The 21,653-nt window shown below is 39.6% G+C and overlaps 1 protein-coding gene and 1 long non-coding RNA gene across 4 annotated transcripts in view; both read right to left on the bottom strand.

Moving 5' to 3' along the window:
• The window catches only part of EIF4E (eukaryotic translation initiation factor 4E), a 43,516-nt gene extending 30,321 nt beyond the window's left edge, over nt 1–13,195 (bottom strand). For 2 of the 3 annotated variants that reach the window (XM_043513667.1, XM_043513666.1), the window contains exon 1: nt 13,014–13,131. In XM_043513667.1, the coding sequence (XP_043369602.1) occupies nt 13,014–13,031 (18 nt within the window). In that variant the 5' untranslated portion in view covers nt 13,032–13,131. Of the gene's footprint in view, nt 1–13,013 lie in introns of all 3 variants that reach the window. The other variant, XM_038398930.2, reaches the window with a different exon arrangement.
• On the bottom strand, nt 1,350–6,058 carry LOC122460001. The gene is made up of 3 exons (XR_006281012.1): nt 5,889–6,058; nt 4,972–5,086; nt 1,350–4,178 (listed from the first exon to the last, which is right to left on the bottom strand). It is a non-coding gene; the product is annotated as an uncharacterized LOC122460001 (long non-coding RNA).
• Nucleotides 13,196–21,653: the final 8,458 nt, after the last annotated feature.

Consider the following 21,653-nt stretch of genomic DNA (forward strand, 5'->3'; position numbering starts at 1 on the left):
ATTCAGGATGTGTGTTGCTCTTCAAGCTTATTTGTCATTTAATTCTAAAATTTCAAACATGACATTGTGGCTATTAAAGTCATTCCCTCAGAACTTTAGGAAACATAATAAAGCATTTCCAGCAGCTACTGCTATCTCTCCATCCCACCCCAATTTGCAATCCATGCTGTAACATTCAAAAGACAGGGGATGAAAGACAGCTCATTCTACATTTAGCGCAAACAAAGCTGTGTACAGCTGATTCTGCACAATAACGAGCACTTTAGTCATACTCCACACAAAAAACAAACCCTACCCACAATGTCAAAATATTCTAGATTCCTAAATCCAGTAGCACAAAGAGGATTTAAAAACTAGGTAAAATTTTAGACTTTGTGGTCTTGATCAAAGAGAAGCAGTGCAGAAGTAGATTAAGTTCAGCCATGACAAGTCAAAAGGACTTCGGCACCTGAAGTGGGAGTTACGCACCACTGAGATCCTCAAAATCCCCGCTAAGTGTAACCCTGAAGGCACATATAATCCCTAGGTGCCTAAATTTTCACTGTAAAAGTCCCCTATGACCCTAAATTTCTGCCTCTGGGTATGTACACAATGCATAAATCCCACCATGATCCCTAAAGCATGTAAAAGTAGGTGTTCCATTCCACTGCCAACTTGCCTGTGGGGACAGACCCTGTATGTGTTCTCAAAGCATTACTTCCACCCTCCGGGAGGCTGTTTTGCATGAGGAGGAGGCAGCAGCCTCCTTATAACCTTTAGCCCAGTGGTTAGGGTACTCACTCAGGATGAGACACACCTTGGTTCAATCCCTCCACCCCACCTGAAGGGAAGTGATTTGAACATGAAGTGAGTTGTAGCTCACGAAAGCTTATGCTCAAATAAAATTTGTTAGTCTCTAAGGTGCCACAAGTACTCCTTTTCTTTTTGCGAATACAGACTAACACAGCTGCTACTCTGAAACCACCTCTCAAAGTTATTCATAGCCCAGCAGCTTCTGAGCTACTGGAACACTGAGGAGAAGTGGAGTGGATCTGAAGCGATAACATGAAGTGGCAGCATTTTGTGATGTTTAAAGCAGTATGAGATTATGTTAGTACCATATCTTACCTAGAATGCTCTTTGAACAACAAGATGGATTACACAGAAAACCACTGTTGAGGCACTGATATTTAGGACTTCACTGCTGATTCAAATACACCACAGACAGATAGCACTGTCTCCTGCCTTAATTTAGAAAATACGTTAATAAGAAATTAGTCATATACTAACTAATAGACTTCACTACAAAATGCAAAGGAGTATTCTATTTTAGATTCTGTTGCCGGATCTGGTTCACATGACAATTTCTTTTAAAAAGGGGCACTCCATTAAATCATGTCAAAATTCAAGCGTTAGTAGTTTCAGGAACTACACCCTGCTACCTCCCACCTCCCCCGTTAGCCTCTCGATCATTTTGTAGTTTACAAATGGCACTTAAGAGTTTTTAATTTTTAAAAAAATTCTCCTGAAGCCATGTAAAAGACCCCACAGAGTGAAAAAAAATCAGTGAAATGGCCAACACACAAATGCTGTCAAATACACAAAGTAAACAAGCTTAAAACAATAAATGTCCTCTCATAAACAGATGTAATCTTAGGTTTTATAGTTTAGCAACAAAATCTTTTCTATCATCTAGAAGCAGGGGTGGGGGGGGTTTCATATCTTGAAATAATGCTGGCTTTTGTTCACAGTACTTCACTGCTGTTTTATTACACATAAATAAAATTATGACCACCCAGAATTCTGCAAACACTAATGAAGTCTTCATCAAGACTGTTTTAATACTTATTGTATAACAGGAAATTTTGAAAACTTACTGTTTTTCCGTAGATATTCCTATCGAGCAGTCTACTCAGATCCACTAAGCAATCAGCTCTTTAAATAGCTAAAAAATAAGATCTAAGAATTTTTTTTTAAACCCACTAGACTAGTCACCTACTTTTCTAGTTGTCCAGTGTAACCTAGGCTAGAAGGATGAATACAAGACTAACTAGGAATGGAATAGGAAAGTGATAACAAGCAACTTCAAGTTTTAAATAGCTTTAGAAAAATATATTATGTATGCATGTGCTAGAAATCTTACTTGCTTGTTGTATTTATAGATACCATATGTATGGACCAAAACTGAATAAGACATCCCACTCCACCCAACAGCCCATCCAATTATATATTTTTAGTTAGAGCAATTGTGATACCAAGTAACTTACGTGAACATTTAAAAAAATGTCACTTTAGTGATAATGCAGCCCAGCCCATCTCAAGGTGTCATTCACAAGTGTCCCAATGACTCACTCACTTCAAAGGCCCTGCAATAGCCAACTATGATCCTTTTGGCACAGGATGACATGACTCCCTCAAAAACTAATCAAGCTATGAGATAGATATGCAACACAAGACATGCCATCAGGTCTAAACACTGCTGGGTATGCTATCACTTGCAAAAATTAATCTATTTCTTGAAACTGGAAGCAGAGTTTCTGCTTCAAAGCAGAGTTGAGGATAAATTTCAGGTACACAAGTTTAACTCTCAACTAGAGCAGTTTATGCTCAGTACAAATGCTATCGAGTTGAGCAAAACAGCAAGAGCTACTTTGGGGTAAAACAATTTTAGTTTTTGCTTGTTAATGCTACTTGTTACAGTTTCTTTTGATCTTTCACATTCCACCCTTTGCTCAGACCATCAGACTGAATGTTTACACAGTGAAGCATTTTTCATTATTAATCAAACGTGTAGTATATTAAATCCAATTATAATTGGCATTCCAAGTCTATTTCTGGCAGCAGACATCTTACAAAAATTGGAATTCTATGGCAAATTGCAAATCTGCTTTAATACAGATTTTAAAGACTATTTTGTAAAAGTTGCTTAGAGCTTTCAGCTGGATTGTTAAAACCAGTTATTCATTAGTATAAACTCCCATAATCCTCATACTGCTAGCATCCTAAAATATTTTATTAGTAAAGTTACCATTAGCAGTAGTAGTTTTTAAAATACCATATTTAAAATGAGATTTTCAAAAACATTTTAATGTTATCAATTACTAAATGCATTTCTCAAACCTGAAATTTGTTTTAGGATGAGCAAGTGGGTATAAACTGGTTTTTAAAGATCTGCCTTCTCTAGTTTTCTTAGTTTTTTCACAGATCTACAGATAGGGGAGTGTAGTACATCCAAACTTGGTTACCTGCTAAATTGGAAGCCTTTGTAGGGTCAACCCTGTTCCTCTTATATGCACTGTAGTAGACAGCTCAAGGTACTCACTACGTATATTACAGTTTCTGAACAGACAATCAGATACATCAACATCTCCTAGAAAACTTGGCAGAACGATCCCATTCAGTTTTAAAAAGATATCAAGTACATATACATGGTAACTGGATTCTGTATCTTGGGAAGTTTCTTCTGCATCTACTACTCTTCGAAGTACAGATGTCACAAAGATTCACAGGAACCACACTGGCAATTAAGAGTTCCACAGCAGAAGAGAGAAATCCACTGGATATTCACCTGTAACTTTTATCCCAAGTGGGCATAATTACAGTCCCTATTACACATGTCTGGGAATAAACAGATGGCCTAGGTATTTCCTGCATTAAGTGGATTTTCTAGTTAAGTGTAAAGCATCTGATTAAAACAGGCTTTGTCTATTGGATTCCATCATCTTCATCAAGGCTGCTACCATCACTTGCAAAACTTACAGGTGTGTGTCCACACGGCCCTCTGACCCAGGGAACAGCTGCTGAATAGTTTCCAATGTAATGAGACGCATATTAGAACATGGACATCAGCAAAAGCTTTTACCGTAACAAAATTGGAAGACAAGATTTGTAAGATAGTTTGAAAGAGTCAGAATTACTATTGTCACAATTACTAACTCCCAAAAAGTACAGTTAAAAACTACTTAGCTCAAAAAACAAAACAAAAAAACCCCCACAAACCTTTAAATATAAAGAATTCACTTAAACACACACAGCAAAAGGCACTATGCTGAGGTTAAAAGAACCAAGATTCAACTATGTATTTCATTGGATTAGAGCAGATGTCAGTACTAAATTTTTAAGTATAGGTGAGGAATGTCTAAGCAGACAATGAAACATACATAAGTTTCCATTTTAAGTACTTCTTGGGGCCCTCCTTCCTGGAAAAAACCAAAACAAAGCAAAACACCAAGACTGGCAGACAAGACATATAACCAGTATTTTAGGATGTCGTGTTTAGTGTTAGAATACTTCAAAATTAAAGGATCATAACTTTCAGAAATGGAATTCTTCTATTTTAAAGCTAGCTGTTCACTAGAATTGCTGGTTCTGATCTAATTATATGATCATTCATCATCTTTCTGTAGCTATTCGTTTGAACACTAAAGCTTGAACTAATACCATCACAGGCAAAATTTTATTAAAACGCTTAAATTAATTGCATAGTCTAGGAGTTTAACCGTGATACACGAAAAAAATAATAATCAAGAAAAACTGTGCAATTATTCAAGCACTAGGAAGAAAAGAGGAAGCGATTTGAGGCTACTGAACTATATGTATAAGGGAATGGCTATCCTAACCATATACGTTTTCTTAACCAAATATCTTAGGAAAGCGACTAGCAGTAACAACAGGAATATGACCTTACCTAAAGCCCTAGTGAGATGTTACAAGAGATTATGTAGCAAGGAAGCACATGAACAGAAAGAAGGCCCTCCAGGAATAAATAAAGGGTCTAAATGAAGATTAACACATTTCCCTCAAGAAGTTAAGAAACCAACTTTTTTTTGGCTTCCATCCAGCAACAGTTATAACAGCTTCCATAGCTTTTTTTAAAAAAGGATTATGTCTACCTGAGAGCGAGCAGCACTTTTTCCAATACTTAAGTTGCAATCTTCATAGGGCTAAAAGATGCAAGTTACAAAGTATTCAGAATTGTTTTAAAGTTAATACCTTTGTGGATGTTTCTAGTTGCACAAAGTGGTTGCCCTGTGATACCAAACTTCCTGCTTACACGAGATGTGCCAGCATGTGATGTGCTGGTCCCTTTAATACTGGAACATGGAATCTGCATATGGGGATAAGGTAAGTCTCTTCAATAGTCAATAGGTAAGAGGGTTCCAAATGATCTTGTTTACTAGTCCCAACATCGCCACTGGTGTTTGCTGGAAGTCTCATGAGTTGGAGGACCAGGCTTAAAGAGGGCTTCACTTTAGATATTATAGATTCGAGCCACTGTCAACATAATGGTATTTCGTGTCGTGAACTTCTGACGAGTTTCCAAATGGATGTAAACTGAATTTGATTAAATTATTAAAGCTAGCAAACAATTAGATAATGATTCCAACCAATACCCAAAAATGTTAAATCTCTTCTTTGTTGACTCACTAGTCTAAAGTTACCCAGACTAGTTAAAACATTAAACTTAAAGTAAAAAGCAAGGCTCTTGAAACAGAAATTTTCAAATTGATTCTAATCATGAACATATATCATTTCAAAATTAAGCCAATATCTGAGCCAACATTGTAATCAGAAAATTTAGGACTTCTGTGCTTTAACTACAGTACTCTCTTCCTTAGGATAGTCTTTGTCACCCAATTCTTTCACGCTACATCTCAGACACATAATTATCTGTTTAATTCAAGTAAGGTTGGGAAAATCAAGTATCTCTAATTATCATAAGGCTGTAATACTTAAATAGAACTAATAAATGGAAGTTGATACTACATTTTCACCACATGAAAATGAAGTCAGAACACTGTTTAGTAACTATCATAATGTTATTAGTTTAAAGTTAAAAACAAAAACAAGCTCTATGATTTAAACATAAAAGACAATTTTACATTTTTATAACCACATATGAAAGTTACCTATTAGATGCTAAATTGGTCATCTGTATGTAATTTCCATAATGCATCCAATTTGTGCAAACTATGTACGGAGCACAATTATGAAAAGTTGAGCTCTAAGAAGCAGTGATTAAATAATGTGACAAAGTACCTTTTAAACATTATGTAATGTGTATGTGATACAAAAGTTGTTCAAAGAGATGAATAATGCACATTTTGAATTTCTAAAACAATAACGTCTGTATTAGCATGTTTAAAAAGTTGAAAGTTCCAAGAAATGAAAACTCAATTTAGAAGTTTTTCCTTTCCAAGAGAGAAGTGATTCAGGAATAAATAGAGGTTTTTGTTTAAATGTGTAAGTAGAAAACCTTAAAATAGCTAGGGCATGAAAGTAAGGGGATATTTCTCTCACAATGTAATCCTCTCTACAAACACTTACATTTCTTACAACTTTCACTACATCTCTCCTAGAGCTGATGTTGTTTAGGGAGACCTTCATGAAGCTCTGCAGACGTTCCTACTTTATCTAATAACTTCAAAGTTTTGCACTCAATGTTTACAATAGCACTTACATTACATGTAAAGTGCTGTTAAAACCCAACCGACAGGTGGTCCTATGCACTGCTTCTCACTGAGGATTAATGGATATTTAAAGTTTTAGATCACGCTGTCTGGGACATCCTTTTACAAAACTCTTTAGAAAACTTAACATTAAAAACATCACTATTCTTTCCAATTGTGAAATTCCAATTTCTTTCTTTTCTTTCGTTCTATAACTAACTCAAACCATCCGGATGATTATCTAAAAAAATGGACCAGAACTTTTCCTCTGGTCTAAAGGAAAAGTATGACAAGTACGTTTCTGACTAAACTTTTTCAGAAAGTTAGCGTGGAATTTTTAAGTTAGCTTATGATAGAAACTATAACAGGGTTCAAAAAAGAACTAGATAAATTCATGGAGAATAGGTCCATCAATTGCTATTCGCCAGGATGGGCAGGGATGGTGTCCCTAGCCTCTGTTTGACAGAAGCTGGGAATGGGCGACAGGGAATGGATCACTAGATTATTACCTATTCTGTTCATTCCCTCTGGGGCACCTGGCATTGGCCACTGTCTGAAAACAGGATACTGGCTAGATGGACCTTTGGTCTGACCCAGTATGGCCGTTCTTATGTTCTTAAACTCTTTTACAACTATATCTCTCCATTAAACAACTGCACTTGAGACTGATCCCCAGTTGGGAAATACCAGCAATATATTTAAGCAAAATATAATGAACAAACTGCTTAATTCAGTGGCTCTCAATCTTTCCACACCATCGTGTCCATTTCAGGCGTCTGATTTGTCTTGCGAACCCCCAAGTTCCGTTTCACTTAAAAACTACCTGCTTACAAAAATCAGACATTAAAAAAGTGTCACAGCACATTAAGCAATTTGAGTAATACTTTCTCATTTTTATGAAATAATTATAAAATAAATCAACTGGAAAATAAATATTGTACTTACATTTCAGGATATAGTATATAGAGCAGAACAAACAGGTTATTGCTGGTATGAAATTTTAGTTTGTCCTGACTTTGCTAGTGCATTTTATCTAGGCAAATACCTAGATGAGTTGATGTACCCCGTGGAAAATCTGTGTATACCCCGCATTGAGAACTACTGGCCTAATTCATCACACTATGCCTGAATACTGTGGGAATCTCCCAGTAGCAGGTCACTGATCACAATGACACTAGAAATGCCTAGTCACAGAGAGATTAAGGCCAATTTCTGTCCTAAAGCAGTTCAGGTTTAACAACAGAAGTCAGAGCTTTTTTTGCAGTTTAATTTTCTTTTCCATAGAATAAAAGGAGTGTCAAAATTACGAAAAAGCTTTAAATATATCCTTAAATTAGAAGCTGTTTTGATATCAGTGCATACACTAACAAACTCCAAGCCTTAATTCAGCGGCATATTTTTTAATTTATGTAAATCATGACAAGGTCTGCCATTTCCATAGAGTGGAAGAAACCTCAAAAAGTCATCAAGTCCACCCTGCTGAGCTGAAGTCGGACAAAATAAACCTAAACCATCCCTAGCAGATATTTGTCCAACCTGTTTTTAAAAACTTCCAATGACAGGGATTCTCCCCAACCTCTCTTGGAAGCCTATTCCAGGGACCCTTACCAAAGCTGACTCACAGCATGCGACAAGCCAACTTAAAAATGGCAGAACAGATACGGAAGTTTCAACTAAGACACAGTTTCAGGTCAAGATCGGATCTTTTAAATGTGGAATTAGTTAACTATACAAATGCAACTGTTAAGAATACACATATATTTAAGTGTACTGAATAAGAACAAAATTGTAAAAGAAAAATCCCACACTGAAACCTGCTTGCAATTTGAGAGATGGACGGGTACAAGATTATGCAAATTATCTTATGTTATTTATCCAAACCATTCATGGGTTTGGAATGGCAGAATTTTATTTTTAAAGTTATTTTCTGTAGGCTGTTAAAACCCCTGAAATATTGCCAAAGCATTAACATTGGGACTTTTTTCTTTTTCTTTAGTGTTTTGTACAGTCTTTTTCTTATTAAAAAGAACATTCAGAGACAATGAGGGTCCATAGAGCCGAATGTCCATGACCATATTATACTGTATTCCAGGCGACTAAAAGTGTCACTGGGTTACTACTGCTGATGACCATGTGGCTGCCGGCAGTCCATGGCCAGGCAACAATTCTGCTGACCTTAAGTCCAATCTTCAGGACTTCATGTGTGTGGACTTGATCTCTGAGGCAAGCTGTATGATCATAAAGAGCCAGCCAGAGGTGACCACGGAGGACTTCAATACTCTAAGTCAATTCTCAATAATACGTCCCCTATTACTGATTTAAAAAAAAACAAACCAAAACTGTCTTATGCGCAACATAAGACAATGCTGGTGACAATGCACATGAAGTGCCTTAAGTCTCTTGTTGTCCTATTTAAGCAATGCCCATGCTTCAGATCCATATAAGATGATCAAAAGTACATAGATTTGATAGAACCATATTTTTCTTATAGATACAATTTAACTTTAAGTCCAAAACAGGACTACATTTTCTTGAGATGCTTGAGGGACATACCAAAACAGTCTTTCTATATTTTCAGAGATGAAATATATTGTCCTTGTTAGATATTTAAGTTACCATTAAATTCAATGGATTTTGGAACAAGAAGAGCAAGGTAAATGAAAAATCACCTATATCAGTATGAAACCAAGTACACATCCTAGGGTTTGAATCTTTAGTACAACTCTGACTATGAACTTACAATGTTTGTAAAATAAATACAAATTCATATACGCTGACTAACCCAAAAATAAAATGTACAAGTGCACAACTCTAAAGTAAATATACTCATTTCCATGACAAAATGTAACTTGCATGGATGAACTCAGCTTTGAAATTATCTTTAGCAAAAAAAGCATTTTATGCATTGTATTAAGCTCTTTAGATATTTCCAGAGAAATCTACATCAAAGTATGTGTGTTTTAATGTCTAGTAGAACAGGCTGATAATTTTCAAACAAGAAGAGGCCTAAATTAAAATTGTGTGGAAAAACACGCTTTTTAACTCCTTCATTTTCTTCTTTTTTTCCCCCCTTTTCAATAGCAAACATGTATTGTATCTGTACTGAAAAGTGAGTTTCTAGAAGTTTGAAAATTTATAAACAAAAATGTTTTGGTAATTAGTTGTTTCAACACTAACATTACAGACATTATTTCATAGAATTATACTTGCATTGATAACAGATGTTTTCACTGAATAAGCTTTAATGTTTTGCATTGTACCTCAAATGCTTTCAACCTGAAGAAAGGTGCCCAAAGGCTTTTTTTTTTTTTTTTTAAACTGAAATAGCAACAGTTGCTTTAGCTTTGATTTAATTCCCCTTGAACACCCTTTCCCCTGACAGGGCATCACCCTTCCCTGTCTCAAAAGACCTTCCCTGCCTCAACTGCAGAAGGCTCTTGGAGAAAGAAAGGTGGAACTGCTAGCTCCATAAAATGCTCTGTGTTACACTAGAAAGGGAGATACAGGAACTACAAAAAAATGAAGGATTTATATGCTTGTAGTCCCGATTTTGAAATCCCAATGCCAGAAGTGCCTTCTATCTGCCCAACGAGCAGTTTCCTCTCTTTTTAATTCTACAACAGCAAATAGTATTTTAATTCTGTACAAATAGCCAATTATCACCCTAGAAAGTAAAGGTGGGTGAAGTAATATCTTTTATGGGCCAACTTCTGTTGGGGAGACAAGCTTTCAAGCTTACACAGAGCTTACGCAGGCAGAGACCTGAAGAAGAGCTTGAAAGATTTCAGAGTAGCAGCAGTGTTAATCTGTATTCGCAGAAAAGAAAAGGAGTACTTGTGGCACCTTAGAGACTAACAAATTTATTTGAGCATATGCTTTCATGAGCTACAGCTCACTTCATCGGATGCAGCTGTAGCTCACGAAAGCTTATGCTCAAATAAAGTTGTTAGTCTCTAAAGTGCCACAAGTACTCCTTTTCAAGAGCTTGAAAGCGTCTCTCTCACCAACAGAAGTCAGTCCAATAAAAGATATTACCTCATCCACCTTGTCTCCAATATCCTTGGACCGACACAACTATAACACAACTACATACAAGTGTCACCCTAGTCATTTGATAAACTTTACGTATTATGTACAGAAATATGCTGGTCAGGCTTAGCAAATAGAAAAAAATCTGAGGACAGGCAGGAGACCGATGATGAGGCAATGGAACCTTTAATTTTAAAATTACCTTTAAGTTCAGTTGTAACCAAGAGTGGTTACCATTTGACAGCTATTTGGTTCCTTCAGCAAAGCTTTTGGTGTCAGTTCAGCCACTACTGGACAGCTGCCCACATCACAGCAATTAGTGATCTTGGTGGCCCTCACAAAAAAGTGAATGAACATGGAGACATTGATACTCTCACCCTAGAAATAGTTCCTCCCAAACTCAAGTCATGAGGAAACTGTGAACAACAAGGGGAAAATGATGCTGTTGCTGCTTAGTCTGTTCCTGTTCTGTGGATAAGTCACTGACCTCTTTCTCTAGGGCTATAAAACACTGTTTACAAACAAATTCACTCATGTTTTCTTATATTTAAAGTAATTTGTGCCTTTGCAGAGAGCCATTAATTGGAAATGGATGTCTATAATGTTTTCAGCTACATTTACTTCACCATAAAACAGTAAAAAAAAGTTCAGTGATTACTTTTACACAGTGGTATTTCTGTTTCTCTATGAAAATCAGTTAAGCTTATTTACAGTTGGGTCAAATGAGAGTAAACTGATTCTTATACTTTAAAAAAACATTTATTTGATTTTTAAGAGGTAATGGGTAAACTTAGCAACTTTCAAATTATATTTTCAATACTTAGTAGAATAAATCACAACTTTAAAAAAAACAAAACACAAGACTTATTTATCTCTTCCCCACCTTCTTTTCCAGACCCCAATACTCAATCTTGCAGATGACCATCCCCTGAGATACATCAGCATGTATATCAAAGATGGCATCACATGAATCATGGAGAATGGCTGGAGATGGCACACAGAAATAAAGAAAGGGTAGACTGAAAGAATATCTAAAAAATAATATTCCGTGGAGTTCTATTACTTAAAATTGAAACAAGGACATCAAAAATATTTACTAAAATACGTACAAAGCCACATGATGTCGCAAGAGGAGTCGCGAGTTCACCCCAGTAATGTGGCAGCAGCTCGGTAAGTGAAATGTACTTGCCTACCGTGCCAGGGTTTGTCTGGGAACAAGCCCTATTAAGTTTGGATGCTTCAAACCAGAAAGGGAACAGTGATTGCTTTACAAGAGTAATTTCAAGGCGGCGAATGGCTCTTCACTCTTTCCCTGCCCTACATTTGAATGAAGAAAAGGAGGACTTGTGGCACCTTAGAGACTAACAAATTTATTAGAGCTTTCGGAGCTACAGCTCACTTCGTCGGATGCTGTAGCTCACGAAAGCTTATGCTCTAATAAATTTGTTAGTCTCTAAGGTGCCACAAGTCCTCCTTTTCTTTTGGGGAATACAGACTAACACGGCTGCTACTCTGAAACCTACATTTGAATGCTGTCAATACAGGGCTAAACTCTACCAAACTGCTCTGACACCGGGGGAGACAGAGAAATCGATGGAGGAAATAGGGAGCCTGTTAGCCCACACCTCCGTGGCCAGGAAATGTATTTCCTACCTGGCAGCTCCAGGGTGGTGAGCGATACGGACATTTCGCCGGACAGTAACTCTCCCTACGCCGCCAGCGGCGTGCCTGGCCAGGGCGCAGGACGCGAGGCGGGCGCAGTCACGATGGCACAAGGCTCTGCCGTGGGTCACCTTCCGGCGCCGCGGCCCCTGCCGCGCCGCGCCGCGCCGGTCTCCCTCCCCCCGACCACGAGAGCGCAGACCGGGAGAGGGTGGCCCAGATCACTCGCACGGGGCGCGCCGAAAGCTCCCACTCGTCCCGCCCGTGCGGATCACGACCCCGCCGGGAAGCGGCGAGGTTGGCTCCTCGCGGGGTGCGGCGGCCAAACGCGCGCGCGCGCGCGCGCGGGGGTGGGGGGTGTTTATCTATTTCCCCTGTGTCAGTCGGGGCGGAAGCGCACGTGGGAGACGCGCCGGGCCTCCACCGCACGCACCCTGGCACAACAGGAACCGCAGCCACCCGGTGTATAGCCCCAGCACAGGAACGCCCCCCGCCCGCCCCAAGGCTAGTCCGCGTGCGCCCCCTCTTCATCACGCGCCGGCTTCCCCCTCTTCCCTCCCACCTCACGCACGCGCCGCCCCTCGCGTCCCTTGCCCCCCCCGCTGCTTTCCAGGCCTCGCGCCGGGCGGGCCCCAGGTGGTGACGGCACAATCCCCACCACGCGCCTAACTCACGAGCTCGGAATCCAACCATCCCCTCCCCCGCTACATAGGCCGGCGCGTCCCCCTACACGCGCGGGCGCTACTCAGAGCTTTGCCGACGCACTCTCACCCCGTCCCGCCCCAGCAGGAATCACCCTCTCCAGCGCCCCCCTTGGGGTGCGCTCCCTCCTCCCCCGCCCGTGCTCAGGGGAGTGGGGATCAGGGCGCGGGGGAGAAGGAATGAAACACTCACCGGTTCCACAGTCGCCATCTTAGATCGATCTGATCGCCCACAAGCGCTGCGGGGAGGGGAGGGGGCGGATAAAAAATCAGATTCAAACCCGATTGGCTACCAGCGGGTCACGTGAGGCCTACGGCCGTTTGAAGAGGCTCGGCGCCTGCGCAAGGCAGGGAAAGGTGAGAGAGCGGCGCCTTCTGGGAGCTGTAGTCGCTGGGGTGGGGGATGAGAGTGGAGGAGGCCAGTGCCCCTCCCCCTCCCTGCCTTCCTCTCACGGGCGAGAGACAGTCACGTGCGGGAGGGGGAGGCAGACAGGGGCGTGCCAGGCTGTGTCTGAAGGGAAGGGACCCCTCGCGGCCAGACCCAGTCACTGCAGGAGCTGGGAAGCCGCCTCCCTGTTCGGCGTTGCGGTGCTGTCTGGCTTGACACTGCCCCCTGTCAGGGGGATGTCTGCAGTCACAATGCGTGATGCAACCCGCCTCCCCCGCCCGCACCACAGGCGCCCGCAGCCAAGGGGAGGCTGAGACTCCCTCCTCAATGGGCACTTGGTCCATCTCTTTTACACCCAGAGTCGGTCTAAGCTAACATGCGCGCCAGGTTAGGCCTGCTCTATATTAGAAAATAAAGTCAGATTAACTGTGTTGCGCAGGGGTGTGAAAAATCTCAGGGGGTGGAATTACCTGTGCTGAGGGGAGGGCCCCTCCCGTTGGTGGGGGTCGTGTCTGTGTGGAAGCACGGCAGTAGCGTTTTAAGTGTAGACGTGCCCAAGAGAGACGAGGTGGGCCAGGTAACATCTTTTACTGCAGGTGGTGAGAGAGACAAGCCTTTGAGGCACGCCCAGCTCTTCTTCAGGTCTGGAGAGGCTGCTCCTAGCCTCACAGCAAAATGCAAGTGGAACAGATTGTTTAGCATAAATAGTTGTAAGGGGCCATTCCTAGACCTGTCTCTCTCATCAATAGAAGTTGGTCCAATAAAAGATATTACCTCACCTACCTTGTCTCTGTCATATCCTGGGACTGACACGGCTACAATTATATTGCATATCCTTAGACAGACAGACTATCTAACCCAGTGGCTCTCAACCTGTCCAGACTATTGTACCACTTTCAGGAGTCTGACTTGTCTTGTTTACCCCCAAGGTTCACCTCACTTAAAAACTACTTGCTTACAAAATCAGACATAACCATACAAAATGACAGGTTTCAGAGTAGCAGAAGTGTCACGGTACACTATTACTGAAAAATTGCTCACTTTCTTATTTTTACCATGTAATAATAAAATTAATCAATCGGAATATAAATATTGTACTTACATTTCAGTGTTTTGTGTATAGAGCAGTATAAACAAGTCATGGGCTGCATGAAATTTTAGTTTGTCCGGACTTTGCTAGTGCTTTTTATGTAGCCTGTTGTAAAACTAGGCAGATATCTAGGTGGGCTGATGTACCCTCTTCAACAAAAAAACTTCAAAAACAGACTCCAATGAGAAACTGCAGAATTGGAATTAATTTCCAAACTGGACACCATTACATTCGACTTGAATAAAGACTGGGAGTGAATGGGTCATTACGCAAAGTAAAAACTATTTCTCCATGCTAATTTTCCCCCCTACTGTTACTCACACCTTCTTGTCAACAGTTTGAAATGAGCCATCCTGATTATCACTACAAAAGGTTTTTTTTCTCCTGCTGATAATAGCCCATCTTAATTAATTGGTCTTGTTACAGTTGGTATGGCAACCCCCATTTTTTCATATTCTCTGTGTATATATATCTTCCTACTGTATTTTCCACTGCATGCATCCGATGAAGTGGGTATTAGCCCACGAAAGCTTATGCCCAAATAAATTGGTTAGTCTGTAAGGTGCCACTAGTACTCCTCGTTTTTTTTTTGATCAAATACTATTTATGTAAAATCAGATAGACAATATATGTGTAAATTTAGACAGTCTATCATATGTGTCTGTCTCACTTTCTGTCTACCCAACTATGATATTTCTAAGGTGTTTATCACCAATAGAAGGAAATAATCTCCTCTCAGTGTGTCAGTTTCTCTTCTCTCTGGGATTTGGAAAGATTTTGCTTTCTGTGCTTCACTGGGAAATACTTAGAAGCTAACTCAGAATTTGATTTTTTAAATCTCTTCACATATATATTGTTGCTGTGGCTAGAGATGCTAGATCCCTGCCCCACACAAAATCCCTATTTTCAAGGATACATAGTGGCTGGCTGTGTAAGAATTTGGTTGAGGCTAAACCATCACCGTTTATGTCTCAAAGTTTTCTACATTTCCCTCATCATCCCCTAACTTGGCCTATGAGGATTTAGGTAAAATATTGTGCTATTGAGCTCCTGCTGAAGGGGTATATCTGGGACCAGCAGCAGACAGAGGAAGACCGGACAGCATGGCTTTTGTGGATGAAGCTTGAGGGAGGGGAGGCTTGTACAGAGCCAGGAAGAGCCTGGAGTGAGAGGGGAGAGGAGACATGTTGTGGCATAGATAATCGTGGCTTCTGACAAATGTGTGGATTTTGGGTGAGATGGACAGACCCCACCTTCCTCATACAAATAATCCAGTGGAAACTCAACAAGGAGAATGCTTAAACAGAAATTAAAGGGTACAAGGCCAAAAGTTAAATCTCTGCAAGCTGCGTAGAAACTTTTTAAAGACACCATAAAAGAGGCTCAACTTAAATGTATACCCCAAATTAAAAAACGTAGTAAGAGAACCAAAAAAGAGCCACCGTGGCTAAACAACAAAGTAAAAGAAGCAGTGAGAAGCTAAAAGGCATCCTTTAAAAAGTGGAAGTTAAATCCTAGTGAGGAAAATAGAAAAGAGCATAAACACTGGCAAATGAAGTGTAAAATTATAATTAGGAAGGGCAAAAAAGAATTTGAGGAACAGTTAGCCAAAGACTCAAAAAGTAATAGCAATTTTTTTTTAAGTATATCAGAAGAAGAAAGCCTGCTAAATAACCAGTGGGGCCAATGGACGATTGAGGTGCTAAAGGAGCAATCGAGGACAATAAAGCAATTGCAGAGAAACTAAATGAATTCTTTGCTTTGGTCCTCACGGCTGAGGATGTGAGGGAGATTCCCAAACCTGAGCCATTCTTTTTAGGTGACAAATCTGAGGAACTGTCCTAGATTGAGGTATCATGAGAGGAGGTTTTGGAACAAATTGATAAATGATACAGCAATAAGTCACCAGGACCGGATGGTATTCACCCAAGAGTTCTGAAGGAACTCAAATGTGAAATTGCAGAATTACTAACTGTAATCTGTAACCGATCATTTAAATCAGTTTCTGTACCAGATGACTGGAAGATAGCTAATGTGATACCAATTTTTAAAAAGAGCTCCAGAGGTGATCCTGGCAATTACAGGCCTGTAAGCCTGACTTCAGTACTGGGCAAACTGGTTGAAACTATAAAAAAGAACATTATTGTCAGACATATAGATGAACATAATTTGTTGAGGAAGAATCAACATGGTTTTAGTAAAGGGAAATTATGCCTCATCAATCTACTAGAATTCTTTGAGGCGGTCAACAAGCATGTGGACCAAGGGGATTCAATGGATATGGTGTTCTTAGCTTTTCAGAAAGCCTTTGACAAGATCCCTCACCAAAGGCTCTTACGCTAAGTAATCTGCCACGGGATAAGAGGGAAGGTGCTCTCATGGATTGGTAACTGTTTAAAACATAGGAAAGAAAGGGTAGGAATAAATGCTCAGTTTATTTTCAGAATGGAGAGAGGTAAATAGTGGTGTCCCCCAGTGGTCTGTTCTGGGACCAGTCCTATTGAACATATTCATAAATTAACTGGAAAAAGGGGCAAACAGTGAGGTGGCAAAATTTGCAGATGATACAAAATTACTAAAGTTAGTTAAGACCCAGGCAGACTGCGAAGAGCTACAAAAGGATCTCTCAAAACTGGGTGACTGGGCAACAAAATGGCAGATGACATTTAATGTTGATAAATGCAAAGTAATGCACATTGGAAAGGATAATCCCGACTATACATATAAAATGATGGGGTCTAAATTAGCTGTTACCACTCAAGAAAGAGATCTTGGAGTCATTGTGGATAGTTCTCTGAAATCATCCACTCAATGTGCAGAGGCAGTCAAAAAAATGAACAGAATGCTGGGAATAATGAAGAAAGGGACAGATAATAGGACAGAAAATATCATGTTGCCTCTATATAAATTCATGGTATGCCCACACCTTGAATACTGTTTGCGGATGTGGTCGCCCCATCTCAAAAAAGATATATTGGAATTGGAAAAGGTTCAGAAAAGGGAAACAAAAATAATTAGGGGTATGGAACAGCTTCCATATGAGGAGAGACTGATAAGACTGGGACTTTTCAGCTTGGAAAAGAGACGACTAAGGGGAGATATAGTTGAGGTCTATAAAATCATGACTGGTGTAGAGAAAGTAAATAAGGAAGTGTTGTTTACTACTTCTCATAACACAAGAACTAGGGGTCACCAAATGAAATTAATAGGCAGCAGGTTTAAAACAAACACAAGAAAGTATTTTTTCATGCACCACACAGTCAACCTGTGGAACTCCTTGCCAGAGGCTGTTGTGAAGGCCAAGACCATAACAGGGTTCAAAAAAGAACTAGATAAATTCATGGAGGATAGGTCCATCAATGGCTATTTGCCAAGATGGGCAGGAATGGTGTCCCTAGCCTCTATTTGCCAGAGGCTGGGAATGAGCGACAGGGAATGGATCATTTGATGATTACCTGTTCTGTTTATTCCCTCTGGGGCACCTGGCATTGGCCACTGTCAGAAGACAGTATACTGGACTAGATGGACCTTTTGTTTTGACCCAGTATGGCTGTTCTTATGTTCTTTTGTGGTTTTCCTGAGCAGAGGATGAGGCCTTATTAAGTCATACAGTACACTGTGTTGAAGTATTTCAGATTATTTCATGATTTGTATGTATAATCTCAGTAGAATTATCGGGATGGTTTCATTGCAATTATATCAGGATTGAAAGAAAAATAATATATTTACAGAAGATTTTTAAACCCCACCTTAAAGTATATGCCTGGTGTTCTGAGGATGCAGACATGAAATCCCCAAAGCATTCTAGTGATCTTTTGGAAGAAAAGTAAGTAGGTACATTTATGTATATGAAAGAATTGAATACAGAAGAATGTAAAGGTAATATTTCAGCTAACGCTGCTATCTTCCAAATTTACTGCATGCAATTAATATAGTAAGAATTTAAACCCCATATAAAATTCAACCATTATACTTTGTCTCATACTGGAAATGATGTAATTAAGTCATATCTATAATTCAACAAGATTATGTTTTATTTATTATGAGCTGTGGACTGATCATAAGATTGAGTTTCATCAATAAATCAATAAATCAAATCATATTTCTACATTTCAGTGTCCAGACAGTTGCAGAGTATTTGCATGTTTAGCTGATGTGCCTTCCTACTTCCTCAGCGCTAGTTTAAGCGTTGTTGCTCTTAACTTATTATTAATGGCAAGAAAATCAAATGCAACTGCTTCACTCAAAATAAGGAAATAAAAACTAAAAAACGCTTCTTTCTAACTGTCACTTGCATTATTTTGCAAAGAGAATTCTTAATCGTTCAAATTACATGAAATAAATAAAATGCTTGCTGTTCATGGCAACCGGTCACATACTGGGTGATTTGAAAAAACAAAAAAAATGAGGAGTACTTGTGGCTTAGAGACTAACACATTTATTTGAGCATAAGCTTTCGTGGGCTAACACCCACTTCATCAGATGTATGCAGTGGAAAATACAGTAGGAAGATATAGATATATAGATATATTCAGAAAACATGAAAAAATGGGGGTTGCCATACACACTATAACGAGACTAATCGATTAAGGTGGGCTATTATCAGCAGGAGAAAAAAACCTTTTGTAGTGATAATCAGGATGGCCCATTTCAAACAGTTGACAAGAAGGTGTGAGTAACAGTACGGGAAAAATTAGCATGGGGAAATAGTTTTTAGTTTGTGTAATGACTCATCCACTCCCAGTCTTTATTCAAGCCTAACTAATGTCTGATTTGTGTCCATTTATTCTTTTGCATAGAGACTGTCCCGTTTGGCTAATGTACATGGCAGAGGGGCATTTATGGCACATGATGTCATATATCACATTGGTAGATGTGCAGGTGAATGAGCCACTGATACTGTGGCTGATGTGATTAGGTCCTATGTGCTAATGTTTTTTATGTGCTAATGTGTTTATGTGCTAATAAGCGATGGTCACATAAACACCACCCTATACCGGAAACCTACTGACCACTATACTTACCTACATGCCTCCAGCTTCCATCCAGACCACACCACACAATCCATTGTCTAGAGCCACGCTCTAAGATACAATCGCATTTGCTCCAACCCCTCAGACAGAGACAGACACCTACAAGATCTCTATCAAGCGTACTTACAACTACAATACCCACCTGCTGAAGTGAAGAAACAGATTGACAGAGCGAGAAGAGTACCCAGAAGTCACCTACTACAGGACAGGCCCAACAAAGAAAGTAACAGAATGCCACTAGCCGTCACTTCAGCCCCTAACTAAAACCGCTCCAGCACATCATCAAGAATCTACAACCTATCCTGAAGGACGACACATCATTCTCATAGATCTTGGGAGACAGGCCAGTCCTCCCTTACAGACGGCCCCGCAAACTGAAGCAAATACTCACCAGCAACCACACACCACACAAAGAAAACACTAACCCAGGAACCTATCCTTGCAACAAAGCCCGTTGCCAACTCTGTCCACATATCTATCAAGAGACACCATCATAGGGCCTAATCACATCAGCCACACTATCAGGGGTTCGTTCACCTGCATATCTACTAATGTGATATATACCATCATATGCCAGCAATGCCCCTCTGCCATGTACATTGACCAAACCGGACAGTCTCAATGCAAAAGAACAAATGGACGCAAATCAGACATCAAGAATTTTATAACATTCAAAAACCAGTTGAAGAACACTTCAACCGCCCTGGACACTCAATTACAGACCTAAAAGTCGCAATTATTCAACAAAAAATGCTTTAAAAACAGACTCCAATGAGAAACTGCAAAACTGGAATTTATTTGCAAACTGGACATCATTAAATTAGGCTTGAATAAAGACTGGGAATTGATGAGTCATTACACAAACTAAAAATACTTTCCCCATGCTAATTTTCTCCGTACTGTTACTCACAAAAGGTTTTTTTCCTCCTGCTGATAATAGTCCACCTTAATCTATTAGTCTCGTTAGAGTTGGTAGAGTTGGTATGGCAACCCCCACTTTTTCATGTTCTCTGTATTTATATATATCTTCCTACTGCATTTTCCACTACATACATCTGATGAAGTGGGTTTTAGCCCACGAAAGCTTATGCTCAAATAAATTTGTTAGTGTCTAAGGTGTCACAAGTGCTCCTCGTTCTTTTTGCTGATACAGACTAACACGACTACCACTCTGAAACCTGAAAAAAAAAGTCCATTTTTGACATCTATCATGCCCTTGAGACTGGGCATGAACAAATCACTTCAGTAAGAACAACATTTTTTAGTGGAGAATTGGACAAATGAGAATTGCATTATGAGGAGATTTTATTCACCAGAAAAAGTCATATTTCCAGGTATTATTCAATTATTTCCAAACAAAGGTTTGGCAACAAATGATATGGCAGCCAAAAAAAGCCAATGAAATTTTAGATTAAATACACAATGTCCTCATGTCACCAGAAACATCCTTCTTTATATAGCACAGATAAGACTGCACCTAGAATACTACACACAGTTCTGAGTCCCAGAAAGATGTTGACAAATTGGAAGCAATACAGAGTAGACCAACAAAAAGAAAGATGGGGTTGGAAGTACCAACTTTTTAGGAAAGAATAAAATAATTAAATCTGTATATGTTGGCATGATGACAAAAGAAGTTATGACAAATATCACAGAAGGTTCCTACAGACCCAAATGAATAGGCTACCAGTAGATAACTCTTATGTTATTTTTTATCAGTTCTCAGGACTAAGATTTGTCTCTCTGAGCCATACCTGATGGGGACAGTAGAATGCTTTGAGGGAAGTGACATTAGGTAGCCTCTCTCCATATTTAATTACAGTTCCTTAGGGCTGGTTTACATACAATATGAGCCCTGATTTACGTAAATCAGTGCTGCCTTCTGGCATGGACACTTATTTTGGATTGTGAGTCCTATTTCAATTATATTTAAGTTGATTTCTTATTTTTTCTAAATTGATTTAGTTAACTTGGTGCTCAAACTCTCAGTAGTTAAGAGTTATGTTCAGCAGGTGCAAGGTGAGGGGAAATTAGAAGCATGTTTCTCCCTAAACCTAACATAAAAGCTACAGTCTAGGAATATACAAGAAAGAGAATTGTAAACTAGAGTTGAACTAACAATAAAACAAGGGGAAAGTATTTTTATTTTTAGGAAAACTACTCCAAAAGCAGCTTTTATAAATATAAAATTATCATTAGTCTTTATGTGTGCCTGCTGTTACTAACAACCTTTTTTTGAGATTCACTGTGCCCTGGAGACAGTTTCTAGACAACATTCCACTGGTAACTCCTTTAGCCTATCAGGAAGGAGAGAAATTCGGT

This window comes from Dermochelys coriacea, chromosome 4 (assembly GCF_009764565.3).
Source record: "Dermochelys coriacea isolate rDerCor1 chromosome 4, rDerCor1.pri.v4, whole genome shotgun sequence".
Classification (NCBI taxonomy): domain Eukaryota; kingdom Metazoa; phylum Chordata; order Testudines; family Dermochelyidae; genus Dermochelys; species Dermochelys coriacea.